A 27,418-nucleotide genomic window follows, 5' to 3' on the forward strand; every position below is an offset into this window, starting at 1 on the left:
AAAAAAAGAGGCTTTTGGTTTGTTAAAAACTAATAAAATGGTCTAAAAAATAAAAATTAGTGAAATTGCACCTCCAGATATTTGATTTATGAAACCTGCTTTACTTAAAAAGTTGAGTTCGAAAATTTTTTTTATCTCAAATAAAAAAACTGATAAAAGAATGGAAAAATCAATACTAAATTTTTCTGTTCAAATTCATCAATCCTCTTAATTTGAGGCCTGCATAAATTAAGTAGGAAAGAAAAACCATTTAAGCTTTTTTATATTTATTTTTTTATTTTATTAACATATAATAAATCCTCATTATTTATTCATATTACAAATCGTAAAATTTTATTAAATAAATCAAGTTTTGTTTGATTTATATTTATATTTTTTAATAAATATAAAAAAAATACCAACCAATCATATGGAGTCTAAATAATACATCTGTCCAAAAGCAAAAAACAAGAAAGTAGCTTCATTCACCAACATCAACAAATAAGAAAGACAAAAACAACTGTATGTAACATTACAAATATAGATCCACCAATTACAATAACCTAAACTTCATGTCAGTGAATTCGACTTCAAGACAAATTATTCTACCAAATCTCTGTAACATTTTACTGCTTAAAGATTTGTTACCATTAGAATTTTCTATATTTCTGATTCTAGAGATTGAATTATGTGTCTCACATTATAAAATACAGGTCATTCAGCCAAGAACCTTGACCACCTGTATAAGGAAAATGACCTCTTAATGAATTGAAAAAAATTTTTTATTGATTCTTACAAGTTACTATTCATAACATAGTGAAATATTGAAACTAATCTAAAGGTTTGATAAGTTTGATGACAGACTGAATAAAATAATGATCGACAGAAAGATCAACGAATATCAGACTTTGGTGATGTAGTACCTGGAAAAATTCACCAGTTCATTGAACATGGAACTGGCCTTGGAGTTTAACTAGCTATATATGCAAACTACAAATGAGTATGCTTTCAATGATTTTTCTTTCAGATTGTTTGAACAGTTCCTGGAAAAGAAAATCCTTGATTTCATTTATATTTTCAGCATTTCTTTGGTTTTATGCACCAACAAAGATTCCTAGCAAGCAAAATTGCTAATGGAACAAAAAACCTTAAAAGAAAATATATTACTACTGTTTATTGAAGTCAGCAAACGGCCAGGCTTGTGCTGTACAAAACATCCACTATTACATGCCTAATGAGTAACACTTTTTTTTTTATAAAAAATATAATATTTAATTTTCGTCATGATCTAATTCAGTCGAACTTCCCCAAACTTGAATTAGATCTCACAGTGTACTCTGCCACAAGCTGTGAAAATGATGAAGACTTATTTTCTAGCAATCTAGCGGTAGAATCATATTCTTCAATAAGTCCTGCAACAGTTAAAAAGTATTAAATAAAATGAACTTCAAAGAATCCTAGAAGAAAACCATAAATTACTGAACTACACAACCATACTGACCATGACTCAGAAGCAGAACCATATCACTATCAAGAACCGAAGTTATCCGGTGGGCAATCGTTATGACCGTACAGTCAGCGAAGTGCTCCTTTAGGGTTGTCTGAATCAGATTATCAGTAGCTGTATCAACCGAGGCTGTAGCTTCATCAAGCACTAGGATTTTACTTTTCTTGAGCAGCACACGCCCAAGACAGACCAGCTGCCTCTGACCCATGCTCCAATTCTCTCCATTTTCACTAACTGCAAAAGAAGTATCATAATAGTATGAAAATTTCTTTCAAAATTTGAATTTAGTACATTTTAAACAATTTTTGTGGTGTATGATAGAAGATCAGACCTGAAGACTCTAGCCCGCCTTCCTTTTTTCTAACTTCATCCCCCAGTTGGCACTTATCCAATGCCTTAAAATTATAAAGCACATTGATAGATGTCAGACTTAAAATACCAATTATAAATGACTGTCTTTTACTAAAGTAAAAATGACATAGACTAAAAATTCCTCTCGTAATCAAAAAGAAATGAACCAACCTCCCAAATCTGTTTGTCTGTGTACTCTTCAAGAGGGTCCAAATTGCTTCGAATAGTCCCTTCAAACATGGTAGGATCCTGAGGAATAATGCTGAGTCTTGACCGCAAATCATGCAGTCCAATTGATGAGATATTGAGACCATCAATTATAATCTGGCCTGCTGCTGGTTCAACAATCCGAAAAAGTGTTTGGATGAGAGTTGATTTACCACTGCCTGTTCTCCCTACAATGCCAGTTTTGAACCCTCCAGGAAATGTGCATGTCAGACCTCGCAAGACGAGTGGCATGTGTGGGGCATACCGCACCTACATGAACCATCATCATTTATTTCAAAAACAATACATTAAAATCAGAGACATAAACACCATATAACTGCATTACCTGCAGATCACGAATGTGAACTTCTCCATTAGATGGCCAAGAATTGGCAGGGTGATTAGTTTCTATCACTAGAGAAGGCTCACTAGGGATACTACTGTACTGAAGTATTCTCTCAACAGATATGATTTTATTCTCCATCTGGCAAATATTCCATACTACCCAAGCTTGCAATATATTTAGATTGAGTCCATACGTTACAGCTAACCCCGCAATGGCTAAACAAAAGAAAATACATTAAGTCATTCCCCCTTGAACATTTGTTATCAAGTAGTCAATAAAAATACCAATTTGCAATCTCTTACCGGGATCAATAACTCCCTCTGGTATAGAGATCAAAAAGAACAAAGAGAAGGCAAAAGTAATAGAAGACAATAAGTCCAGGCGGAAGCACAGCCATTCCATTGCACCCGCAACATGAAATTTTGGGCGAGAATATGAGTCAGTCAGTATCATGTTTGTCTCTTGGAATCTGGATTTTTTATCAAAGCTCCTGATAGTTGTTGCTCCCAAAATTGTTTCGGCAAAATGCTGTATTACTGGAGCTTTGCATACTCCAACCAGCCGTGCGAGTTCTCTTGCAGAAGATATGTAATATTGCTGTGAGATTACAAATATATTAGAATTACTTTGTTCAAGTATCATGCAAGATTGAATTTGTTTTATAGCTTAAAAACTTTTCGGATTTTCAATAAATTGCTGCATTGTTGCAAGTTTATCATTTCATGGATTCTATAGCCACAATTTGACAGACAACATGGTAGATGAGGTGATAAGAGTTACCTGGTACCAAATGCAGGTAGCAATCACAGGAATAAAAATGATAAAGATCTGCCAAGCAACCTGAGACATGACTGCAATGATTCCAAGTAGCTGAATAACTGAAAAGGCGACTGCCCCAACTTGATAATGAATGTTCATATCCACTGCACTTTGATCTGTAGAAGCCTATATAAGGCAAGAAAAAAAAATAGAATCCTTTAAAAACAAAGGGAAAATGTCAAAAAATGAAGATAAATGGAATCTTTCAAATCCATACTGGAAAAAACCAGATGCTTACTCTGTTGAGAATTCTTCCACTCGGCGTGGAATCAAAGAAGGCCATAGGAGCACGGAAGACGCATAAATGCATCTTTTTAAAGAGAAGAGTGGCTGTTTTGTATCCAGCTGTATTAAGAAGCATGGCTCTGGCAAAGACAGAAAAGGCACTTGCAATGGCCAAAGCTAAATAGACAACTATCAGTGTAAAGCTCCCTACTGGAGGTTTGACATCTGCTGACACGGGAGATGCCCAAGCCATCCAATAGTTGCTACCAATTTGAAACATCTGAAAGAGAATCTGCCCCAGCAATATTAAAGGCACAAGGGCTCCTCCATATGCTGTTGTGATATATTTCCGGTAGACTGAAAACCCAACTTTCCCTTTTTCTCGCTCTTCTTCTTGAACAAGCTGTCCTTTTGGCCTGACGTCATCTACTTTACCATTCTCATTACTTTGGTTTTCTTCTTTCTGCACTTTCTGATTAACACTTTCAATAGCACTATCTCCTTCACTCATACTTTTTTCAGAAACAGATCCTGCCTCAACAGTATCAAGGGCTGACAATGCTTTCTTATGTGCACCCACAAGTTCCATAAAGTCAGTCCCTGAATTCAGAATATCATTATACTTTCCAGCTTGTGCTATCCTGCCATCTTTCATGACCTAAAAAAATATGCAAGTTGAATCCAGTAATTATATTGCATCATGAATCCAAGGCATGGGATGAAATTCACTGAAAATGTAAATAGCTCACCAAGATTAGATCAGCAGCTGGTAAAAACTCAACTTGATGAGTGACATAAATCACTGTTTTTGAACTCAAAATGCCTAGTAAAACCTCCTGTCATTCAAAGATTAAACAAGATACACAGGGCAAAGCAGCACCAACTAAAGGAGAAAGCTCAGAAATAAAAAGCAAAGCTCAAAATAATAAGCTGAAAAATAGAACAAATATAATTATTAATTACCTCATATAGAGCAAAATAGCTTTCTGCCTTAATTAAAGTAAAGAAACTCTTAAAGTACATATCATAGTATCAGAGAAAGAAAAGATATTACCTTAAATAAATGAGATCCTGTGTGAGCATCCACAGCGCTGAAAGGATCATCAAACAGATAGATATCTGCATCTTGGTATAGAGCACGTGCAATCTGTATTCTTTGCTTCTGTCCACCACTCAAATTGATTCCCCTCTCGCCTATAACAGTCTGATCTCCAAAAGGAAGAATTTCAAGATCCTTCTTGAGGGTACAAGCTTCAAGCACTCTATCATACCTCTCTCCGTCCATTTCCCTACCAAACAATATGTTATCTTCAATCTTGCCACTTTGTATCCAAGGCGACTGAGCAACATAGGCTTTTGTACCACACAACTTAAGAGTTCCGGATATCTTGGGTAATTCCCCCAAAATACAGGAAAGTAAACTCGACTTGCCAGAGCCAACTGTACCACAAACAGCAACACTCATACCATGGCAAACTTTCAAATTTATATCTTTTAGTGTTGCAGTGGGAGAAGACAAATCCCAAGAGAAATTCCCATCAGCAATCTCAATTGCTGTATCAGAACTACCTCTTGGAAGCTTCTCTATAACATCAGGCTGCAAGTCATCAAGCCGGAGGAAGGAAGCAATTCTATCAAGAGACACCTTTGTCTGAGCTATCATTGAAATTGTGTCCGGAAGATTGTAGATCGGCTCTTGAAGAATCCTGAATGTTGCAAGTGCAGATAGGATCTTTCCTGACTCAAGTGGGACTCCTAAAATCGTACAAGCTCCAAAAGTGGCTACAGACACAAACGAGGGTGCAACCCAGAAAACAAAACTAGTCATGGCATTTGTATAAACGAATCTTTTTAACCATCCTTCCTCAACATTTCTGAGCTCGAAAATCTTTGAAAGAAACTTCATTTCCCACCCCTGAAGTTTGAGAATTCTCATGTTCCTCAAAATTTCAGATGTTGTCTTCATCCTTCTATCCTTTGATTCCATCAACTTGTCCTGAAACTTCTCTAGCATTCTCCCCAAGGGAATATTTGCCAACATAACAAGTACTGTAGCAACAAAAGCAACAATGGATGCTAGCCCAAGGGTTTTATACAAGATCAACAAGGCCAAAGCAACTTGCAAAACTACCAACCATGGCTCATGCATGTACCAACTAAGGTCATCCACCCTTTCTGCATCAACAGTCATGAAATTGATGATCTCCCCACTGGTGTGGCTCTGCTTTGACCGGCACGACAGGGTTAAACTCTTGTTATAAATCATTGCTACCAATACTGCTCTCAGCCTAAGTCCAACTTGCTGCAACTTAAAAAACCAGCGCCTCTGCGACACACATTCTACTAGCTTTGCAACAAAGAAAGCAGTAGCAAGAAGATACCCCTCATTTTTAAATTCCCTTTGCCCGTTCAGGTACTGAACAAAAGTGTCAATAAGATATGGACCAACATATGACGCCACAGTGTTTAAAAACGCAAACAAAGCTGTCCAAAGAACATCTTTCCATGCTGAGAAGAACAGTGCCTTCACCAACTTAAGCGTGGTAACTCCACTCCCCTCACTATCATCTGCCTCAAGATTGTTTCTAAATTTTGGAAAAGCCTCAACCACACTATCATGGCTATCTAGCCGAGGAACATCCTCAAGGTCTAATGTTTTCTTATTGCCAACAGCAATAAGAGGCCCCATCCAAGAAAATGTAAGAATGCTGAAAATACCAGCATTTGAATATGGGGTTACAGTATCACCGCCTTTTTTCTTGCTCAACTCTACACCATTACTAACAATAGAATCTCCATTTAAAAGAGGCTCCTCAAGGAGCGTACCCTCACCCTCATTTCTTGCAAAAAACCCCACAAGACATAGGAACAAACCAGTAATAACAGAAAAAACATCAGATACTAAATACTGACTTGGGAAAGAAATATGCTTTTTGGAAAGAACAATGTCTATAACAAGACAATAACATGAAATTGAAAAATAGAAACCCCACCATATTCTCAAAAAAAATGGGAACTTCTTTTGTTCGCCGGAATTGGAGCATTGATAATGCAAATAAATACTCGTTGCACCCCAAGCAAGTGTTTTGACCACATAATCAGAAAGAGTCACTAACTTATCCTCAGACCAACCATTTCTATACCAATAAAAATAACTTAGAAAACAAAAGACAACATTAAAAGCCGAAACAACAAAACAACAAGCTAAACTTTGCTTATACCACAAAACCTTCCTTTGCCTTAACCTCTCCTTTGAACCATCCTCACCAGCTTCTTTAACTCTGTTCATTACCAATATGGCTGACGAGAAAACCAATAAAACCAGGTGTAATGAAAGAGAAAACCCATGAAGAAAATTTTGTTCTAGGAGAAAATCAAAACTAGTAGCTGAACTCATTAGTAAAGATGATTCTGATGCAAAAAGTTTCATTTTTTTTTGGTGTTTTTAATGAAGAAAAAACTTGGGTTTTGAGTACTGGAGAAGATTTTGTTTGGTTATGTGTTTGAAAGTTTCAGTTTTTGTGCTTATATAGAAAGGAAATGAGACTTAAAATGAGTATTAGAGTCCAAAGAGGGAGACTGAGAAAGTCGAAGGGAAATTACTTGGGGAAGAGATATGCGTGGAGAGCAAACTTGGAGGCGGAGAGAGCAAAGGGAAGAGGAAGGCTTAAGCCTCAAAGACAGACAAAAAAAGTTGGAAGCTTTCCGGGAAAGGCGTGACCTGTGAGAGACAAAAAATAAGAGATATACAGTGAAACTGTGGGATACAGAGACACTTTCGGGAGAGGGAAATGTGAAATGAAACAAAAGTAAATTAAAGAAAAAAACACACACACACACACTTTTGGAAGTGATGGATTGTTTTGTCTTTGTAATAATTGTAATTCATAATTGTCTAATGAAGACTTATAAATCAGTAGGAACGATAAAAAAAGAAATGGAAATCCAATAGAAACCATCGAATTTCCAACCATCATTCGGATGACACGTGTCGGCTGGATAATTATTGCCACTTGGCTGACAAAGAGCCGGAAAATGAGACAAAAACGCCGTCTACCAAACCAAGACTTGCTAAGTTCGAATTGTGTGCTCACCACGAAAACATGGAGATTCTGTTGTCAGAATCTCGTCTGCCAAAGGGCAAAACAGGAACAAAAATGGTAAACGTCGTTCATTTGGGCCCCACCCATTTGGAAAATGGACCCCATTTGGAAAAGGCTTTCTTCTTCATGTAGGAACCTTCAGCCCATAGCTGTCGGAAACTTGATGCAAAAACATACCAATGGGTCAACTATAAACAACTCTAACAGTCTATATAGTGTTTTTCTTTCACATTTTCCTGACATTTTTGACACTCTAAAATGCTGTTGGCAACAAGAAGTTTTTATTTTTGTCTACTTGTTTTTGTGACAATAAAAAATTTTAGACTTCTTGAATTTGATGAGCCAATCTTAAGTGATTTTTTAGATTTGATTCATAAATACATTTAACTACGAAATTATATGCCAACAGTATCTCAAGCCCATGGTTGATCTTTAGATAAGTGTCAATTTGCTGGATTTTCAATACTTTTTATGTCAGTTTCGTGCCCACTTGTTTTCATTTCTATCAACATTTTAAGTGCTTGTTGGAGAGGAAAATTTTGTTTTTCCTTTAAAATTTTGAGCAGAAAATTGTTTCAATTCTCAGTCTTCTTTCATAAATCTGTCAAATGTAGGATGCTGATCAATTTGTTTTATATTAGTTTATATTAGTTTCAATTGTTCTGTCCACCTTGTAATTAATTTGTTGATTGTGTTCAATGCACTAATTGGTCAATTAGAATTTTTAATCCACAGGCTTTAAAAGTTGGCACTTTTGAATGGAATTACTAATTCATAAAATTTGTTTGTCTAAAAGAAATCGAAGTTTAAAGATAAAAAATTTATTATAAATGATAAGAATCGAATTTTAATTTTAAGAAATTTACGTTAAATTTTAGGTTCTCAATTCATAAAATTTAGTATAATTTGAATAGAATTTTTTTTTTTTTTGTTCTTACAATTTCTTTTATTCTTATTCTAATTAAGGGTATCAAAATCTAATATTTATCATCAACATCCAACTCTTATATCTTGCGAGATAAGTTGAATTCATGAAAGTTTCCAGCATTGAGTGCTTTTTGTGGCCAAAAGTAATGGTCAATGTCTGGCTTTATCTTTTTTAAAGTTAAAACTTTTCAATGTTCAAAATCAATAATTTATGAATAAATTAAACTAAAGGTCTTTTTAAATTCAGTAATTGGAGGTGTTACTTTCAAACTTTCATTCTAAATAATAATTTTCCTGCTTGATACACTTGCAAATCAATGTTTGCATCCTATTACTAAAAAAAAATCTCCTTTTTGCTTTAACTTTCCAGGCTACCTAACAAAACTGTTTTCCCAAAGGTGATATTTGTGATCTCCTTGTAAAAAGTGGGAATGTAACTTTCTAAGCATCCAAACAAACAAAATAAAGAAAACCAATGTGGCTTCAAATCAATGAACCAAAGATGCCACTGCCTGCATCAGACTCCAATAGCAAACCAAGACCACAATGAATAAATTATTAGTCCTTTGACAAGAAACTTGGAATAGTTGAAAAGCACCTTTGCTTTGGCAACAATGAAGAAAGATGCATTAGGCTTTTTCTTTCTTTCTTTTTTTTTTTTTCATTTTCAGCTTCCAACAACAATTATTTGAAAATTTAGTGGTTGGAGATGCTGCAAATGCAACCAAATGACCAGTTTAAGGATTTTTCATTCTCCCCTTTTCTTTCATTGGTGCTAAGTTGCGGCAATATTATGTTAGAAACAACAATAACAAAATCTAAATGGAAACTGGAAACAGGAATCCATGGGACATTAACATGTTTTCAAATTAATACTATCAAGAACAGTACTGTTTTCTGATTTATCTGGTCCCTCAGTTGTCTCTTATGAGCTTGGAAAATAAGCATGACTTGTTCTCCAGCAACCTTGTTGGAGAATCATATACCTTCACGCCATCCACCAAGTTTTTGTTGTACCAAAGGAAGTAAAAAACAAACTTAAAATCATCTACTCAATAAACGAAACATAATGCCACTATCAAGAACAGAAGTCATCCCATGAGACAGTGGAGGCAGAAAGGTGTTGCCTAAGAGTCTTCTACAGTTGTATCCATTGATGCAGTAGCTTTCATCAAGTAGCACACTCAATGATGCCTAAGAGTTATCTATATTGCTTTCTTAGAGTAGCACACACAAACTAGACAGACTTGTTGTCTCTGATCCATGCTCCAATTCTCTCCATTTTCTCCAGCTTTTGATATTAAGAAAGCAATTGCTAGCCTAAATTCGTTCTGATAGCATACATGAATACTATTTTTCATCTGCTAACTCCTTACCATAAAAAAGAATGTAGAAAGAGGTGTGACATCTTATTTACTTAGATAAGAAGAGTTACAGAATGAGCACTAAGTTTGCTTCATCCTATTAATCTTTTGTTAATATAGTGTGAAAATCAAATGTAACAGTTGTTTTTGTAGACATCCGATTCAGTCAAGCTTTTCTGAACTTGAATCTGATCTCGCAGTGTACTCTGCTACAAGCTGTGCAAAAGACGAAGACTTATTCTCTAGCAATCTAGCTGGAGAGTCATATTCTTCAATAAGTCCTGCAACAATTAAAAAGTTTCAAATGAGTTGAACGCCAACAAATCCTACAAGCAAACCATCAAATAACAAAACCATACTGACCATGACTTAGAAGCAGAACCATATCACTATCAAGAACAGAAGTTATCCGGTGGGCAATTGTTATGACTGTACAGTCAGAAAAGTGCTCCCTTAAGGTTGTCTGAATCAGATTATCAGTAGCTGTATCAACGGATGCGGTAGCTTCATCAAGCACTAAGATCTTACTTTTCTTGAGCAGCACACGGCCCAGACAGACCAGCTGCCTTTGCCCCATGCTCCAATTATCTCCATTCTCACTAACTGCAGAAGAGTGTTATAATACCATAAAAGTTCCTTTTGATAATTAAATTTATGTGATTTTAGAAAACTTGTATGACATTCAAAAGAAAAAAAAGGAAAGAACTTGTATGTTATATGATAGTATATCGAACCCGAAGAATCTAGCCGGCTTTCCTTGTTTCTAACTTCATCCCCAAGTTGGCACTTATCCAATGCCTTAAAAGAATTAAACACACATCAATACAATTAAGACTTCAAATACCACAGTAAAAGACTGCATCTTATTAGAAAAGAAATTGTACAGACTAGAAATTCTTTTATCTCCTAATCAAAATCAAATGAACCCACCTCCCAAATCTCTTCATCTGTGAACTCTTCAAGAGGATCTAAGTTGCTCCGTACAGTCCCTTCAAACATGGTAGGATCCTGAGGAATGATGCTGAGTCTTGACCGCAAATCATGCAGTCCAATTGATGAGATATTGACACCATCAATTATAATCTGGCCTGCCGCAGGTTCAACAATCCGGAAAAGTGTTTGTATGAGAGTTGATTTACCACTTCCTGTTCTCCCTACAATGCCAGTTTTTAAACCTCCCAGAAATGTGCATGTCAGGCCTCGCAAGACCAGTGGCATGTGTGGGGCATATCGCACCTACATCAATCATCATTATTTATTTTAAAAAAAAAAAAAAACAACATGTAAGAATCAGTCATAAGGACCATATAACTGCATTACCTGCAGACCAAGAATATTAACTTCTCCATGAAATGGCCAAGAATGTTCCGGGCGATTACTTTCTATCACAAGCGCAGGTTCGCTAGGAATGCTACTGTACTGAAGCATTCTCTCAACAGATATTATTTGATTCTCCATATTGCAAATATTCCATACTACCCAAGTTTGCAATAAATTTAGATTGAGTCCATATGTCACAGCTAACCCCGCAATGGCTAAAAAAGGAAAATACATTCAGTCATTCTCCTTAACATTCCTTATCTAGAATGACATGGTAATCAATGAAGATGCTGATCTGCAATCACTTACCCGGATCAATAACTTCATCTGGTATAGAGATCAAAAAGAACAGACAGAATGCAAAAGTAATAGAAGACAACATGTCCAGGCGGAAGCACAGCCATTCCTTTGCACCAGCAACATGAAATTTTGGACAAGAATAGCAGTCAGTCAATATCATGTTTGTCTCTTGGAATCTTGATTCTTGATCAAAGCTCCTGATAGTTGTTGCTCCTAAAATCGTTTCAGCAAAATGCTGTATTACTGGAGCTTTAGATATTCCAACCAACCTTGCAAGTTCTCGTGCAGAAGATATGTAATATTGCTGCAAAATTACAAGTTTATGAGAATTACTATGTCCATCTATTATGCAAGTTTGAACATATATTAGAAGCCAGAAACTTTGAGATTTACAATATGCTGTTGTATGGTTGCAAGTTTAGGAGGTCCTGCATTCTATAGCCACAATTAGGTAGACAGCATAGTGGATGAGGTGACAAGAATTACCTGGTACCAAATGCTGGTAGCAACCACAGGGATAAAAATGATGAATATCTGCCAAGCAACCTGAGACATCACAACAATGATTCCAAGAAGATTGATAATTGAAATGGCGAATCCCGCAACTTGGTATGGAATGTTCAAATCCACTGCATTTTGATCTGTAGAAGCCTATAAGAGGCAGGAAAAAAAATTAGAATCATTCCAAAAAAAAGGGGAAAAAAGCTAAAAAAAGTGAAGCATAAAAGGAATGTTTAAATATCATACAGGAAAATATCAGATACTTACTCTGTTTAGAATTCTTCCACTAGGTGTGGAATCAAAGAAAGACATAGGAGCTCGGAAAATGCATAAATGCATATTTTTGAAGAGAAGAGTGGCTGTTTTGTATCCAGCTGTACTAATAAACATGGCTCTAGCAAGGACAGAAAAGGCACTTGCAATGGCCAAAGCTAAATAGACAATTATTAGTGTAAAGCTCCCAACTCGAGGTTTGACTTCTCCAGAGACGGGAGATGCCCAAGCCATCCAATAATTGCTACCAATTAGGAAAAACTGAAAAAGGATACTCGCCAGCAATACTAAAGGCACAAGAGCTCCTCCATATGCTGTTGTGATATATTTCCAATATACTGAAAACCCAACTTTTCCTTTTTCTCGCTCCTCTTCCTGAACAAGCTGTCCTTTTGGCCCGATGTCTTCTACTTTACCACTCTCATTACCTTGGTTTCCTTCCTTCAGCACTTTCCCTTTAGAACTTCCAATAGCACCATCTCCTTCACTGATAATTTGTTCTGAAAGAGGTCCTGCTTCAACAGTATCAATGGCTGACAAAGCTTTCTTATGTGCACCCACAAGTTCCATAAACTCAGTCCCTGAATTGAGAATGTCATTATACTTTCCAGCTTGCATAATTCTCCCATCTTTCATGACCTAATAAAAATGTACAAGTTAAATCCAGTAATTTCTTTTCCATGAATCGAAGGCAAAATCACTGACATTTAAAAAGCTTACCAAGATTAGATCAGCTGCTGGCAAAAACTCAACTTGATGAGTGACATAAATCACTGTTCTTGAACTCAAAATGCCTAGCAAAACTTCCTGTCGTTCAAAGATAAAACAGAGATGCTTAGGCAAGACACCAACTGAAGAAGAAAGTTCAAAAACAAAAGGACAAAGCACAAAACAATAATTTAACCAAGAAAGTAAATATTGGTATTTCAGTTAATTACCTCACATAAAGTAAAGCTGTCCACACAAACTAAAGAAAAGACTATTTAAAATACATGCTAATCAGAGGAAGAGAAGATGCCACCTTGAATAAATGAGATCCTGTGTGAGCATCCACTGCACTGAAAGGATCATCAAACAAATAGATATCAGCATCTTGGTATAGAGCACGCGCAATCTGTATTCTTTGCTTCTGTCCACCACTCAAATTAATCCCCCTCTCGCCAATAACTGTCTGATCACCAAATGAAAGGACTTCAAGATCCTTCTTGAGAGTACAAGCTTCAAGCACTCTATCATACCTCTCCCTGTCCATCTCCTTACCAAACAATATGTTCTCTTCAATTGTGCCACTTTGTATCCAAGGCGACTGAGCAACATAGGCCTTTGTACCACACAACTTAATAGTTCCAGATATCTTGGGTAATTCCCCCAAAATACAGGAAAGTAAACTCGACTTGCCAGAGCCAACTGTACCACAAACAGCAACGCTCATACCATGGCAAACTTTCAAATTTATATCTTTTAGTGTCGCAATAGAAGCAGACAAATCCCAAGAGAAATTCCCATCAACAATCTCAATTGCAGTATCAGAACTGCCTTTTGGGAGCTTCTCTATAGCATCAGACTGCAAGTCATCAAGCAGAAGGAATGAAGCAATTCTATCAAGAGACACCTTTGTCTGAGCTATCATTGAAATTGTGTCAGGAAGAACGCAGATTGACCCTTGAAGAATCCTGAATGTTGCGAGTGCAGATAGGATCTTCCCTGACTCAAGTGGAACTCCTAGAAAAATACAAGCACCAAATGTGGTTACAGACACAAACAATGGTGCAACAGAGAAAAGAAAACTATTGATGGCATTGGTATACACGAATCTTTTTAACCATCCTTCCTCAACATTCCTGAGCCCGATAATCTTGGACAGAAACTTCATTTCCCACCCCTGAAGTTTGAGAATTCTCATGCTCCTCAAAATTTCAGATGTTGCCTTCATCCTTTTATCTTTTGACTCCATCAGCTTGTCCTGAAACTTCTCGAGCAATTTCCCCAAAGGAATATTTACCAACATAACAAGAACTGTTGTAACAAAAGCTGCAATGGATGCTAGCCCAAGGTTTTTAAACAGGATCAACAAGGCCAAAGCAACTTGCAAAGCGGCAATCCACAGGTCATGCATGCAAAAACTAAACTCACCTACCCTGTCTGCATCAACAGTCATGAAATTGATGATCTCCCCACTGGTGTGGCTCTGCTTTGACTGGCATGAAAGGGTTAAACCCTTGTTATAAATCATTGCTACCAGAACTGCTCTCAGCCTAAGTCCAACTTGCTGCAACTTAAAAAACCAGCGCCTCTGTGATATGCACTCTACCAGCTTTGCAACAAAGAAAGCCATAACCAGAAGATACCCCTCATTTTTAAACTGCCTTTGTCCATTCAGGTACTGAACAAAAGTGTCAATGAGATATGGGCCAACATATGAAGCCACAGTGGACATGAACGCAAACAAAGCCGTCCAAAGAATATCTTTCCAAGCTAACAAGAACAGTGCCTTCACCAGCTTAAGCGTTGTAACTCCACTCCCCTCACTATCAGCTGACTCAAGCCTGTTTCTAAATTTTGGAAAAGCCCCAACCACAGTATCATTGCTATCTAGCTGAGGAACATCCTCAAGGTCTAAAGTTTTCTTATTGCCAGCAGCGATAAGAGGCCCCATCCAAGAAAATGTAAGAATGCTGAAAAAACCAGCATTGGAATATGGGGTTACAGTATCACCCCCTTTTTTCTTACTCAACTCCACACCATTACTAACATTAGAATCTCCGTTCAAGAGGGGCTCCTCAAGGAGGGTATTTTCGCCCTCATTTCTTGCAAAAAACCCCAAAAGACATAGGAACAAACCAGTAACAACAGAAAAAACATCTGATACTATATACTGACTCGGGAAGGAAACGTGGTTTTGGTAGAGAAGAACGTCTACAACAAGACAATAACATGATATTGAAAAATAAAACCCCCACCATACCCTCAACAAAAGGGGGAACTGTTTTTGCTCACTAGAATTGGAGAATTGATAATGCAAATAAACACATATTGCACACCAAGCAAGTATTTTTACCACGTAATCAGAAAGAGACACTAACTTTACCTCAGACCAATCATTTCTATACCAATAAAAACAACTTAGCAAAAACAAGAAAATGTTAAAAGCTGAAACAACAACACAACAAGCTAAAGTTTGCTTATACCATAAAAACTTCCTTTGCCTTAACGTCTGCTTTGAAACTTCCCCACCAGCATGTTTAACTCTGTTCACTACCCAAAAGACTAACAAGAAGAGCAATAAAACTACATGTAATGATGCAGAAAACCCACGAAGAAAAATGGGTTTGAGGAGAAAATCAAAACTAGTCGCTGAGCTCATTAGTAAATATGATTCTGAAGCAAAAAGCTTCATTCTTTTAGGAGTTTCTATTGAAGGAAAAACTTGGGTTTTGAATGTTTTGAGGAGATTTTGTTTGGTTAAGTTTTTGCAAGTTTCAGTTGTGTTTATAGATAAATCTATCCTACATATGAATTTGCTGACAAGCATGTGGAAATTTTGACAAATTTTTAGATTATTTTGGTCATTATGAAAGGTTTTTAAGTCTTTTAGTCAATAACTCTTCATTTGGGCCCAACCATTGCAAAATGGCCACCATTTACTGACTATTCATGTGCAAACTTGAAGCAAAAACACACCAATCGGAGAAATGGGTAGTGTTTTTCTTTGCACGTTTTCTTGACATTTTTATCAAAAGTTTGTCCTTAGAACGATTACCCGAATCTATTTACGTTGGGTAACACATTTTTCTAAGTTTCATGAAAAATACAGTTTGAAGATGATCAGAGATTCCATGTGCCTAAGAATTGATTGGATAAGGGATACTCTTTTATTCTTCCTGCTGTACAATTATTTGCTTTTGCACTACTCGTTAGTCGTAAGCAATCAAATGAATCATTTGACTATTTTGTAATTGAACGTTAATTTTGGACATTGAGTATTTACGGAGCATTTGAATTTCATTGAAGTTCAGTAGGTTGCGATTGTAATAGGAAATTGTGTCAAAAATTTTAAAATGTCACCGAATCTCCATTTGACCAGCATCATCGTTAGACCTGTGCAAGATTATTCTTTCAAATTTATAAGTTCATTCAAATTTGAAGAGAATTTAAATAATTAATTAAAATTCATTAAATGAGATTAAATATAATTTTTAAATGCATTTAAATATGGGGTAGCATTTTAGATAAAAAAAATTAAAAATCAAACTTGACATGATTCGATCTAAATAAATTATATATAATTAAAATATTATAATTATGTAAATATATATGTGAATTTTTATTTTTTATATTTTAGTTTTTTAAAAATAATTTTAAAAAAAATTTTATTATATAAATTAAATTTTATAGTTAGATTTAAGATTTCTTTTTTAATTTAAGATGAACTTAAAAACGATTTTAAAATTCAAAATATCAGATCAGATCAAATTTAAATAAATATATAAATTATTAATATTAAATATTGGTAAAACCCATAAACATCTCTAATCATCGGGGCATATTTACTTTCATTTCTCTTTTGTTGGTTAGGAGAATGATCTCAAATTCTTTATTTTTTATTTTTATTTTACTCTTAAGATTATATTAGAAAGACAATAATATCTTTATAATTTAACTTTTTTTTTATTTTTATATTTTCATTTTAAGAATGTAAAATAATTTTATTAATTAATATAAATAAAAATTATTATATAATAAATTAATTAATAAAATTTATTATTATATTATGAACTAATAAATAAATTTTATTATTACATAATACAATAATAAATAAAATTTATTATTATATAATTAATATGAGTTAACATACAATTTTTATTTTAATGTCTCTAATAATCATTTTATCTTTCATTACAATCTATCTCACCGTCATCACTTTCACATTCAAACACATATTTTATTATTGATTTTAATCTTCTTAAATATTAGCTCAAATTCTAATTAGAAATCATTTAAAAATTACTTGATAATTAATTTTATTTAAAAATAAATATTCTTAATCAATAAAAAATTTTAGTAAATAAGAATTTATTATGATCAAGTAATGGAATTTTTTAAATATGAAGTAAGTACTAACTTTTTGAATTATGAAAGAGAATTATATGATCTCTATATGAGAAATAAGTATGTAGGGTGTGAAAAAGAGTTTGTTCTAGAAAACACTGGTTAAATGAGATAAATAATATTTCATCGATTATAGTATGGAAAACGAGGATTATTTTAGGGGCTTAAGATCATAATTGTTAATTTTGTTTTACTATCAGCCATATCAACCATTACGCTCAAGTTATACTAAAATACGGTACATTTTAGAATGATTTGTCGTATCGAATTTGGTATTGGGTATATCGATTGTTTTCATTAGTTTTGACCTATTTCGATGAATTTTGGTGGAATAAAATATTTCGACCAGTACATGAATGTAAAATATATTTTATAATTTTTAACTTGTTTTTTGTTATTTAATTTTTTTTAACCCAATAAAAATAAAATTAATTGACAAAATAACATTTAAAAATTGAATTTTTTTATTTTTATTTTTTTATATTTTAATTTTTTAAACCAAAGTTTATAAGTATTTTTTTTTTCAAGAAATCACTTATACTCCTTTTATAAAAGTTTAACAATTATAAAGTCTTGTTTAAATTTTTTTCATCTCTTTGTTTTTATCTTAATGTTCATATAAAAAATATTTATTTAAATATCATATTATCATATTAAGTATTTAAAAATATCATGAAAATTTTATGATATTATTTCTTATATTTTTAAACTTATTTATTTGATTTTTAAATATATTGTATATTTATTTTGTAGATTATTAATAATATTATAATGTATAATTTCATGTATATTTATAAATATATTTGTACCAAACCAAAAAAATTTGAAATAATATGTCAAAATAATTGGTATTGATATACATCATATTTTTTTTAAAAATCAAAATATTAATAACTTTGTTCGAGATTAATATTTGTTTATGATGTTTTGTACTTTTTTTTATCTTTACATTAATAATAGATTTTTTTTTACATGTGACTTATTTCGTATTAATCTAATTGTGGAATTCATTTCTACTTAAAAAATCTTAATAATTGTTGAGGTTATCTCATATTGATTGTGAAAGGAGATTTATTATTGCAAATTATATTTGTAGGATCAAAGGCATGTAAAAAAAAAAAAATTGTGCTACAACAAGGCGTTAGTTGCAGGTGCAATCAATCGAGTAAAATTAATTTGATTGCATGTGACTATTGATTGTCTTAGTCGAAATTTTTAAAATATCAATGTATTGATAGAATTTGTGTTAAAATAAAAATTTATTAGATATTAATTTAAATTCTAATTGAACATCAATTTAAATTTCAATGAAATTCTATTAATTAAAGAATTACTTGTAATTAAGTTTATTTAAAGATAAATATTTTTAATGGGTAAGAATTTTTAATAAATAAAAATTTTTGGTGATAAAGTAATAGATCTTTGTAAATATGAAATGAGCATTAACTTTTAGGAATACAAGAGTGAATTATGTAATCTATATATGGGAGATAAATTTGTAGGGATGTAAAAAAGAATTTGTTCGAAAATCAACTATTGTATGAGATAAAAGATATTCTATAGATTATATAGTAGGAAGCATGAAAACTAATGTTATTTCAGGAGTCAAAGGTTAATGTTTGTTTATGATATTTTACACTCTTTGTAATATCTATATTTATAGTGAATTTTTTTCTCTAATTCATAGATCAAGACAATTGAGCTAAACCAATAAAACATTGTCTCTTGTATGTGATTTATTTCGTGTTGATCTCATTGTAAAATTCAATTATGTTTAAAAATTTTGAACAAATTCGATCGTTACAGTAATTAATCTTATTTCCACCGTTGTTTTTAATTTTATAAAAATCAATATTACTATTCATCCAAACAGATCCTTAGTCAAAATCAATTTTCTTTTGTAACTTTCCACTTTCCACTTTCCAGGATACCGAACAAAACCATGATAGATTGTAAAACAGTACTGTGATTATTTTCCCAAAGATGTAATCTCCTTGTAAAAAGTGGGTTTGTAACTTTCCAAGCAACCAAACAAACAAATAAGAGAAACCAATTAATGCGGCTTGATGAACCAAAGATGCTATTTCTCTTTTACTGTCATTGGTGCTAAGTTCCAGGAAATAATATGTCGGAAACAAAAATGTCAAATCTAAATGGAGACTGGAAACATTCTCGCTTTAACATGGTTTAGAGATAATTCTGTCAAAACAGTATTGTTTCTGATTTATCTGCTCCTCAGTTATTGGAACCGATTTTTGAGTTCGTACAATACTCTCTTAGGAGCTTGGAAAATGAGGATGACTTGTTCTTCATTAACCTTGTTAAAGAATCATATTCCCCATGATACTATCAGAATAATGGTCATCCCATGTGACAGTGGAGGCAGAGAAGTGTTGCCTAACTGTTACCTTGTAGCTTCATCAAGTACCAAAGATATTGCTTTCCTTCAGTACCACTCACATCTGAGCCAAGACAGACTAGTTGGTGCTGCCCCATGCACCAACATGAATGCTATTTTTCAGCTGCTAACTCCTTACCATAAAAAGGAATATAGAGAGAGGAGATATATAATTTACTTTGATAAGATGAGTTGCTGTATGAGCAACTAAGTTTGCTTCATCCTGTTAATCTTGTTATTAATGTAGAGTGTAAATCAAATGCAATGCTTATTTTTTGTCAGCATCTGGTTCATTCAAGTTTCTCCAAACTTGAATCTGATCTCACAATGTACTCTGCTACAAGCTGTGCAAAAGATGAAGACTTGTTTTCTAGCAATCTAGCTGGAGAATCATATTCTTCAACGAGTCCTGCAACAGTTAAAAAGTTTTAAATAAGTTGAACTCCAACAAATCCGACACGTAAAACATTAAATTACACAGCCATACTGACCATGACTTAGAAGCAGGACCATATCACTATCAAGAACAGAAGGTATCCGGTGGGCTATTGTTATGACTGTACATTCAGAGAAGTGTTCCCTTAGGGTTGTCTGAATCAGATTATCTGTAGCTGTATCAACCGATGCTGTAGCTTCATCAAGCACTAAGATCTTACTTTTCTTGAGCAGCACACGCCCCAGACAGACCAGCTGCCTTTGACCTATGCTCCAATTATCTCCATTCTCACTAACTGCAGTAGCAGTTTTATAATACTATAAGAATTTCTTTCAATAATTGAATTTATTAGATTTACAAAACTTGTACGACATTCAAAAGAATAAAAAAGAAAGAACTTGTACGTTAGATGATAGAAAATCGGACCTGTAGAATCCAGCTTGCGTTCCGTCCTTCTAACTTTATCCCCCAGCTGACATTTATCCAATGCCTTAAAAGAATTAAAACACACATCAATACATGTGACTGTGAGGCTTCAAATTACAATTATTAAAGGCTGCATCTTACTAGAAAAGAAATGGTACAGACTAGAAATTCTTTTCTCTCGTTAATCAAACTAAAATGAACCTACCTCCCAAATCTGTTGGTCTGTGTACTCTTCAAGAGGGTCCAAATTGCTTCGTATAGTCCCTTCAAACATGGTAGGATCCTGAGGAATGATGCTGAGTCTTGACCGCAAATCATGCAGTCCGATTGATGAGATATTAACACCGTCAATTGTAATCTGGCCTGCTGCAGGTTCAACTAGCCGGAAAAGTGTTTGTATAAGAGTTGATTTACCACTGCCTGTTCTCCCTACAATGCCAGTTTTCAACCCTCCTGGAATTGTGCATGTCACACCTTGCAAGACTAGTGGCATGTGTGGGGCATAACGAACCTACATCAATCATCATCGTTTATTTCAAAAACATCACATAACAATCAGAGTCATAAACACCACATAATTGCATTACCTGCAGATTAAGAATATTAACTTCTCCATGAAATGGCCAAGACCGTTCCAGGCGATTAGTTTCTATCACAAGGGCAGGTTCACTAGGAATATTACTGTACTGAAGCATTCTCTCAACAGATATAATTTGATTCTCCATACCGCAAATATTCAATACTATCCAAGTTTGCAATGTGTTTAGAGTGAGTCCATATGTCACAGCTAACCCCGCAATGGCTAAACAAAAGAAAATACATTCAGTCATTCTCTTTTCACATTCCTTATCTAGAATGACAAGTTAATAAATGAAGATATCAATTGGCAATCACTTACCGGGATCAATAACTCCCTCTGGTACAGAGATCAGAAAGAAAAGACAGAACACAAAAGTAATAGAAGACAACAAATCCAGGCGGAAGCACAGCCATTCCATTGCACCGGCAAAATGAAATTTTGGACGAGAATAGGAGTCAGTCAGTATCATGTTTGTCTCTTGGAATCTGGATTCTTGGTCAAAACTCCTGATAGTTGTTGCTCCTGAAATTGTTTCAGCAAAATGCTGTATTATTGGAGCTTTGCATACTCCAACCAACCTTGAAAGTTCTCGTGCAGAAGATATGTAATATTGCTGCAAAATTACAAGTTTATGAGAATTACTATGTCCAAGTATTATGCAGGGTTGAATGCATATTAAAACCCGAAAACTTTGAGATATACAATATATTGCTGCATGTTGCAAGTTTATGAGGTCAGGCATTCTATAGCCACAATTTTGGTGAACAACATAGTGTATGAAGTGACAAAAACTACCTGGTACCAAATGCAGGTAGCAATCACAGGGATACAAATGATAAATATCTGCCAAGCAACCTGAGACATGACAACAATGATTCCAACTAGATAGATAATCGAAAAGGCGAATTCCCCAACTTGGCATGGAATGTTCAAATCAACTGCACTTTGATCTGTAGAAGCCTATAAGAGTAAGGGGAAAAAAATAGAATCCATCAAAAACAAGGGGAAATTTTCCAAAAAAATGAAGTAAAATGGAATGTTTAAAGATCATACAGGGAAAATTTCAGATACTTACTCTGTTTAGAATTCTTCCACTAGGTGTGGAATCAAAGAAAGACATAGGAGTGCGGAAGATGCATAAATGCATCTTTTTGAAGAGAAGAGTGGCTGTTTTGTATCCAGCTGTGTTAAGAAGCATGGCTCTAGCAAGGACAGAAAAGGCACTTGCAATGGCCAAAGCTAAATAGACAACTATTAGTGTAAAGCTCCCAACTGGAGGTTTGACATCAGCAGAAACAGGAGACGCCCAAGCCATCCAATAATTGCTACCATTTTGAAAAATCTGGAAGAGAATCTGCGCCAGCAATATTAAAGGCACAAGAGCTCCCCCATATGCTGTTGTGATATATTTCCAATAGATTGAAAACCCAGCTTTTCCTTTTTCTCGCTCTTCTTCTTGAACAAGCTGTCCTTTTGGCCCAACATCATCTACTTTACCACTTTCATTACCTTGATTTCCTTCTTTCTGCAGTTTTCTATCGGCACTTTCCATAGCACCATCTCCTTCACCCATACTTTGTTCTGAAACAAATCCTGCCTCAACAGTATCAAGGGGTGACAAAGCTATCTTATGTGCAGCCACAAGTTCCATAAATTCAGTCCCTGAATTGAGAATTTCATCATACTTTCCAGCTTGTGCAATCCTCCCATCTTTCATGACCTAAAAGAAAATATGCAAGTTAAATCCGGTAATTATATATATATTTTTTCATGAATCCAAGACAAAATCATTTGAAATTTAAAAAGCTTGCCAATATTAGATCAGCAGCAGGTAAAAACTCGACTTGATGAGTGACATAAATCACTGTTTTTGAACTCAAAATGCCCAGCAAAACTTCCTGTCATTCAAAGACAAAACATAGATACTCAGGCAATGCATCAACTGAAGAAGAAAACTCAAAAATCGAAAGGGCAAAGCTCAAAACAATAAGCTGGCCAGAATGCAATTATAGGTTTTTCAATTAATTACCTCATATAGAGCAGTACTGCTGCCAGCATAAACTAAAGAAAAGAATGTTTAAAAATGTTACCTTGAATAAATGAGATCCTGTGTAAGCATCCACAGCACTAAAAGGATCATCAAACAAATAGATATCAGCATCTTGGTATAGAGCACGTGCAATCTGTATTCTTTGCTTCTGTCCACCACTCAAATTGATTCCCCTCTCGCCTATAACTGTCTGATCACCAAATGAGAGGATTTTAAGATCCTTCTCGAGGGTACAGGCTTCAAGAACTTCGTCATACCTCGCCCTGTCCATCTCCTTACCGAACAATATGTTCTCTTCAATTGTGCCACTTTGTATCCAAGGCAACTGAGCAACATAGGCCTTTGTACCACACAACTTAAGAGTTCCGGATATCTTGGGTACTTCCCCCAAAATACAGGAAAGTAAACTTGACTTGCCAGAGCCGACTGTACCACAAACAGCAACCCTCATACCCTGGCAAACTTTCAAATTTATATCTTTTAATGTTGCAATAGAAGAAGACAAATCCCACGAGAAATTCCCATCAACAATCTCAATTGAAGTATCAGAACTACCTCTTGGAAGCTTCTCTATAACATCAGGCTGCAAGTCATCAAGCTGAAGGAAGGAAGCAATTCTATCAAGAGATACCTTTGTCTGAGCTATCTTTGAAATTGTGTCAGGAAGATCGGAGATTGCCCCTTGAAGAATACTGAATGTTGCAATTGAAGATAGGATCTTCCCTGACTCAAGTGGAACTCCTAAAAAGACACAAGCACCAAAAGTGGCTACAGACACAAAGGAGGGTGCAACCCAGAAAACAAAAGTAGTCATGGCATTTGTATAAACGAATCTTTTTAACCATCCTTCCTCAACATTCCTGAACCCTATAATCTTGGACAGAAACTTCATTTCCCACCCCTGAAGTTTGAGAATTCTCATGTTCCTTAGTATTTCAGATGTTGCCGTCATCCTTTGGTCTTTTGATTCCATCAGCTTGTCCTGAAACTTCTGTAGCATTTTCCCCAAAGGAATATTTGCCAACATAACAAGAACTGTTGCAACAAAAGCTGCAATGGATGCTAGCCCAAGGTTTTTATACAAGAGTAACAAGGCCAAAGCAACTTGCAAGGCGATAATCCACAGATCATGCATGTACCAACTAAACTCATCCACCCTCTCTGCATCAACAGCCATGAAATTGATGATCTCCCCGATGGTGTGCCTTTGCTTTGACTGGAATGCAAGCGTTAAACCCTTGTTATAAATCATTGCTACCAGAACTGCTCTCAGCCTAAGTCCAACTTGCTGCAACTTAAAGAAACAGCGCCTCTGCGATATGCTCTCTATTAGCTTTGCAACAAAGAAAGCCGTAACCAGAAGATATCCCTCATTTTTAAACTTCCGTTGCCCATTCAGGTACTGAACAAAAGTGTCAATGAGAGATGGTCCAACATATGAAGCCACATTGTACAGAAACGCGAACAAAGCTGTTCGAAGAATATCTTTCCAAGCTGACAAGAACAGTGCCTTCACCAGCTTAAGCGTGGTAACTCCACTCCCCTTACTGTCAGCTGCCTCGAGCCTGTTCCTAAATTTTGGAAACGCCCCAACCAGACTATCATCAGTATCTAGCTGAGGAACATCCTCAAAGTCTAAAGTTTTCTTATTGCCAGCAGCAAGAAGAGGCCCCATCCAAGAAAATGTAAGAATGCTGAAAATACCAGCATTTGAATATGGGGTTACACTATCACCCCCTTTCTTCTTACTCAAGTCTACACCATTACTAACATTAGAATCTCCTTTCAAAAGGGGCGCATCAAGGAGGGTAATTTCACCCTCATTTCTTCCCCAAAACCCCACAATACATACGAACAAACCAGTAATAACAGAAAAAACATCGGATGCTAAACACTGGACTGGGAAAGAAATATGTTTTTTGACAAGAACAATGTCTATAACAAGACAATAACATGAAATTGAAAAATAGAAACCCCACCAAATTCTCAACAAAAATGAAAACTTCCTTTTTTCACTAGAATTGGAAAATTGACAATGCAAGTAAACACACATTGCTCCCCAAGCAAGTGTTTTGACCACATAATCAGAGAGAGCTACTAACTCATCCTGGGACCAACTATTTCTATTCCTACAAAAAAACCTTAACAAACACATCACAATATTAAAAGCTGAAACAACAAAACAACAAGTTAGAGTTGTCTTAAACCATAAAAGCCTCCTTTGCCTTAACCTCTCCTTTGAACCTTCCCCACCAGCTTTTTTAACTCTGTTCGGTACCCATAAGAGTAACAAGAAAAGCAATAAAACTAGGTGTAATGAAGCAGAAAACCCATGAAGAAAAAAGGGTTCTAGGAGAAAATCAAAAACGGGTTCTTTACCCATTAGTAAAGATGATTCTGAACCAAAAAGCTTCATTAAGAAAAAACTTGGGTTTTGAGTAATGGAGAAGATGTTGTTTGGTTAAGTGTTTGAAAGTTTTTGGTTTTGTGATTATATATAGCAGGAAAATTAATCAATTTACAGCTGTTGGATTAAAGGAAATTAATTAAAATTAAAAATTCAATTTAGTAGGAAAAACCGGTAATCTCCTACTGATCAGAACCTGTTCAAATTATAATAGTTATTTTGCTGACGCCGGAGACAAAACTGCCACTTGTCTGAATAAAAACCGGATAATTACACCAAGCATCGACGTATTGAATTTGTCTTCTTAGGGGCAAAACAGGAACAAGAAATGGTGAACATTATCCATGCATTAAAAAATGTCGGCTCTGTTCACGTAGGGCCCATATCTGTTCGAAACTTTATGCTAAAAACATTCCATTGGGAAAAATGGGTCAATTTTATACAACTCCACCGTTGTCTTTAATGTTTTTCTTTGAACGTTTTGTCAGCGAATTGTCAACTTGTTCTTGTGATAATTTATCCCGATGGCTATATGTTCAATTTTGTCTATTAACCACCAAATTAATGATTTGTGACAAATCAGGATTCCAATTTTTTAAGTTTAACAAAGCGCATTAACAATAATAAATCATGAAATTAAAAAAAAAATTGTAAGGAGTATGATTGAAGTTGGCTACCTTGGGTGGAACATGTCTCTACAAACTCAATTTCAATTATAAACCTAACTTGTAATGTGCTAGGCTGATCCTCTATCATAATTCAAGAGTTGAATCTAATTTTGGACTAATACCAATTAATTGATCATTCATGAATCATTATTAAACTCCCCTATACCACTTGACTTCAAGGTTAGAAAACATTCACAAGTGGCTAAGTGGGTATTAAGCGCTGCCATTGATATCATCCATCATACATTAATTGAACAAACACTTACATTATTACATCATAATGATTTGACAAGTTGGTAAAACGTTGTGAAGATCAAATTATTGACCCATAGTATCACATGTCATAAAAAAGAGTCTGAAAAAGTGGATTCTATCTTCAAAATCAAAATAAAACATCTAGCCAAACTAATAGGGACAAGTCCAAATCAGTTTATAAACAATATTTTTCATGAAATTGAATGCAAAGATATTATTTCAAGTTGCATCTAATGAGCAAGTTTACCTATATAAAGTAAGGAAAATGGTAATTTTGGTACTGGATAATGTGATATGTAACGAAAGAAATTATAATTAATACATTTTTTAATTTGATAAAAACAATGCATTAAAAGTGAAAGTCTTAAAATAGTAATTAAATAATCTTTAACCCGGAGTCCTATAAGCACCTGTTAACTGGACTCATACTTTTCTTTCAGGAAAAAAAGGTACGTACGTGGGGTCTTTTTGATCTTCATGAAGCTTCAATTCCCGTTTCTCACCTTGTTGGATTTCAAATTTCCAGTACTTTTAGTCAGTTTTGTGCCTATTTTCCAATTCCTTCAAAAAATTAAGCTAAATATTTGTTTCAATTCTCAGTTTTCTGTCATAAATCTGTCAAATGCTAGATGTTGATTGTTTTGTAAGGTGTGATTTCAGCGTCAAGTCTGTACAGTTGCAAATATTCTGTCAATGTTCTTATCAATTATTTGACAATGTTCAATGCACTAATTTTTTCCATTCTCAATTTCCAACAACTATTTGAAACTGAAACTGCTTGGAAATGCAACAAAATGATAAGTACACGGATTATTTTTCCTTCTCTTTTTCTTTCATTGGTGCCATGTTCCCGTAATAGTATGTTTG

At 34.7% G+C, this 27,418-nt stretch overlaps 3 protein-coding genes across 4 annotated transcripts; all 3 read right to left on the reverse strand.

The window, feature by feature from the left end:
• Positions 1-1,127: 1,127 nt before the first annotated feature.
• On the reverse strand, positions 1,128-7,309 carry LOC111275607 (ABC transporter C family member 3-like). The gene is made up of 10 exons (XM_022861033.2): positions 4,489-7,309; positions 4,184-4,270; positions 3,448-4,092; positions 3,171-3,335; positions 2,693-2,987; positions 2,391-2,605; positions 2,009-2,314; positions 1,818-1,881; positions 1,481-1,720; positions 1,128-1,391 (listed from the first exon to the last, which is right to left on the reverse strand). The coding sequence occupies exons 1-10, from the start codon at positions 6,862-6,864 to the stop codon at positions 1,273-1,275; spliced, it is 4,512 nt and encodes a 1,503-aa protein (XP_022716768.2). The 5' UTR covers positions 6,865-7,309; the 3' UTR covers positions 1,128-1,272.
• A 2,533-nt stretch (positions 7,310-9,842) lies between these two features.
• LOC111275606 (ABC transporter C family member 3-like) lies at positions 9,843-15,686 on the reverse strand. Its single transcript, XM_022861032.2, has 10 exons — positions 13,244-15,686; positions 12,943-13,029; positions 12,217-12,861; positions 11,935-12,099; positions 11,458-11,752; positions 11,149-11,363; positions 10,759-11,064; positions 10,563-10,626; positions 10,192-10,431; positions 9,843-10,109 (listed from the first exon to the last, which is right to left on the reverse strand). The coding sequence occupies exons 1-10, from the start codon at positions 15,617-15,619 to the stop codon at positions 9,991-9,993; spliced, it is 4,512 nt and encodes a 1,503-aa protein (XP_022716767.2). The 5' UTR covers positions 15,620-15,686; the 3' UTR covers positions 9,843-9,990.
• A 3,712-nt stretch (positions 15,687-19,398) lies between these two features.
• LOC111275605 (ABC transporter C family member 3-like) lies at positions 19,399-25,688 on the reverse strand. 2 transcript variants are annotated; one of them, XM_022861031.2, is made up of 10 exons: positions 23,262-25,688; positions 22,983-23,069; positions 22,247-22,891; positions 21,967-22,131; positions 21,490-21,784; positions 21,179-21,393; positions 20,797-21,102; positions 20,592-20,655; positions 20,221-20,460; positions 19,399-20,138 (listed from the first exon to the last, which is right to left on the reverse strand). In XM_022861031.2, exons 1-10 carry the CDS (start codon positions 25,635-25,637, stop codon positions 20,020-20,022), a joined length of 4,512 nt encoding a protein of 1,503 aa, XP_022716766.2. In that variant the 5' UTR covers positions 25,638-25,688; the 3' UTR covers positions 19,399-20,019. The 2 variants fall into 2 exon arrangements, with proteins under 2 accessions (XP_022716766.2, XP_089610219.1); XM_089754093.1 differs by lacking the exons at positions 19,399-20,138; positions 20,221-20,460; positions 20,592-20,655; positions 20,797-21,102; positions 21,179-21,393 and having other exon boundaries at positions 21,482-21,784.
• Positions 25,689-27,418: the final 1,730 nt, after the last annotated feature.

Source organism: Durio zibethinus, chromosome 25 (assembly GCF_047325235.1).
Source record: "Durio zibethinus cultivar Kanyao isolate XHJ-2024 chromosome 25, ASM4732523v1, whole genome shotgun sequence".
Lineage (NCBI taxonomy): Eukaryota > Viridiplantae > Streptophyta > Magnoliopsida > Malvales > Malvaceae > Durio > Durio zibethinus.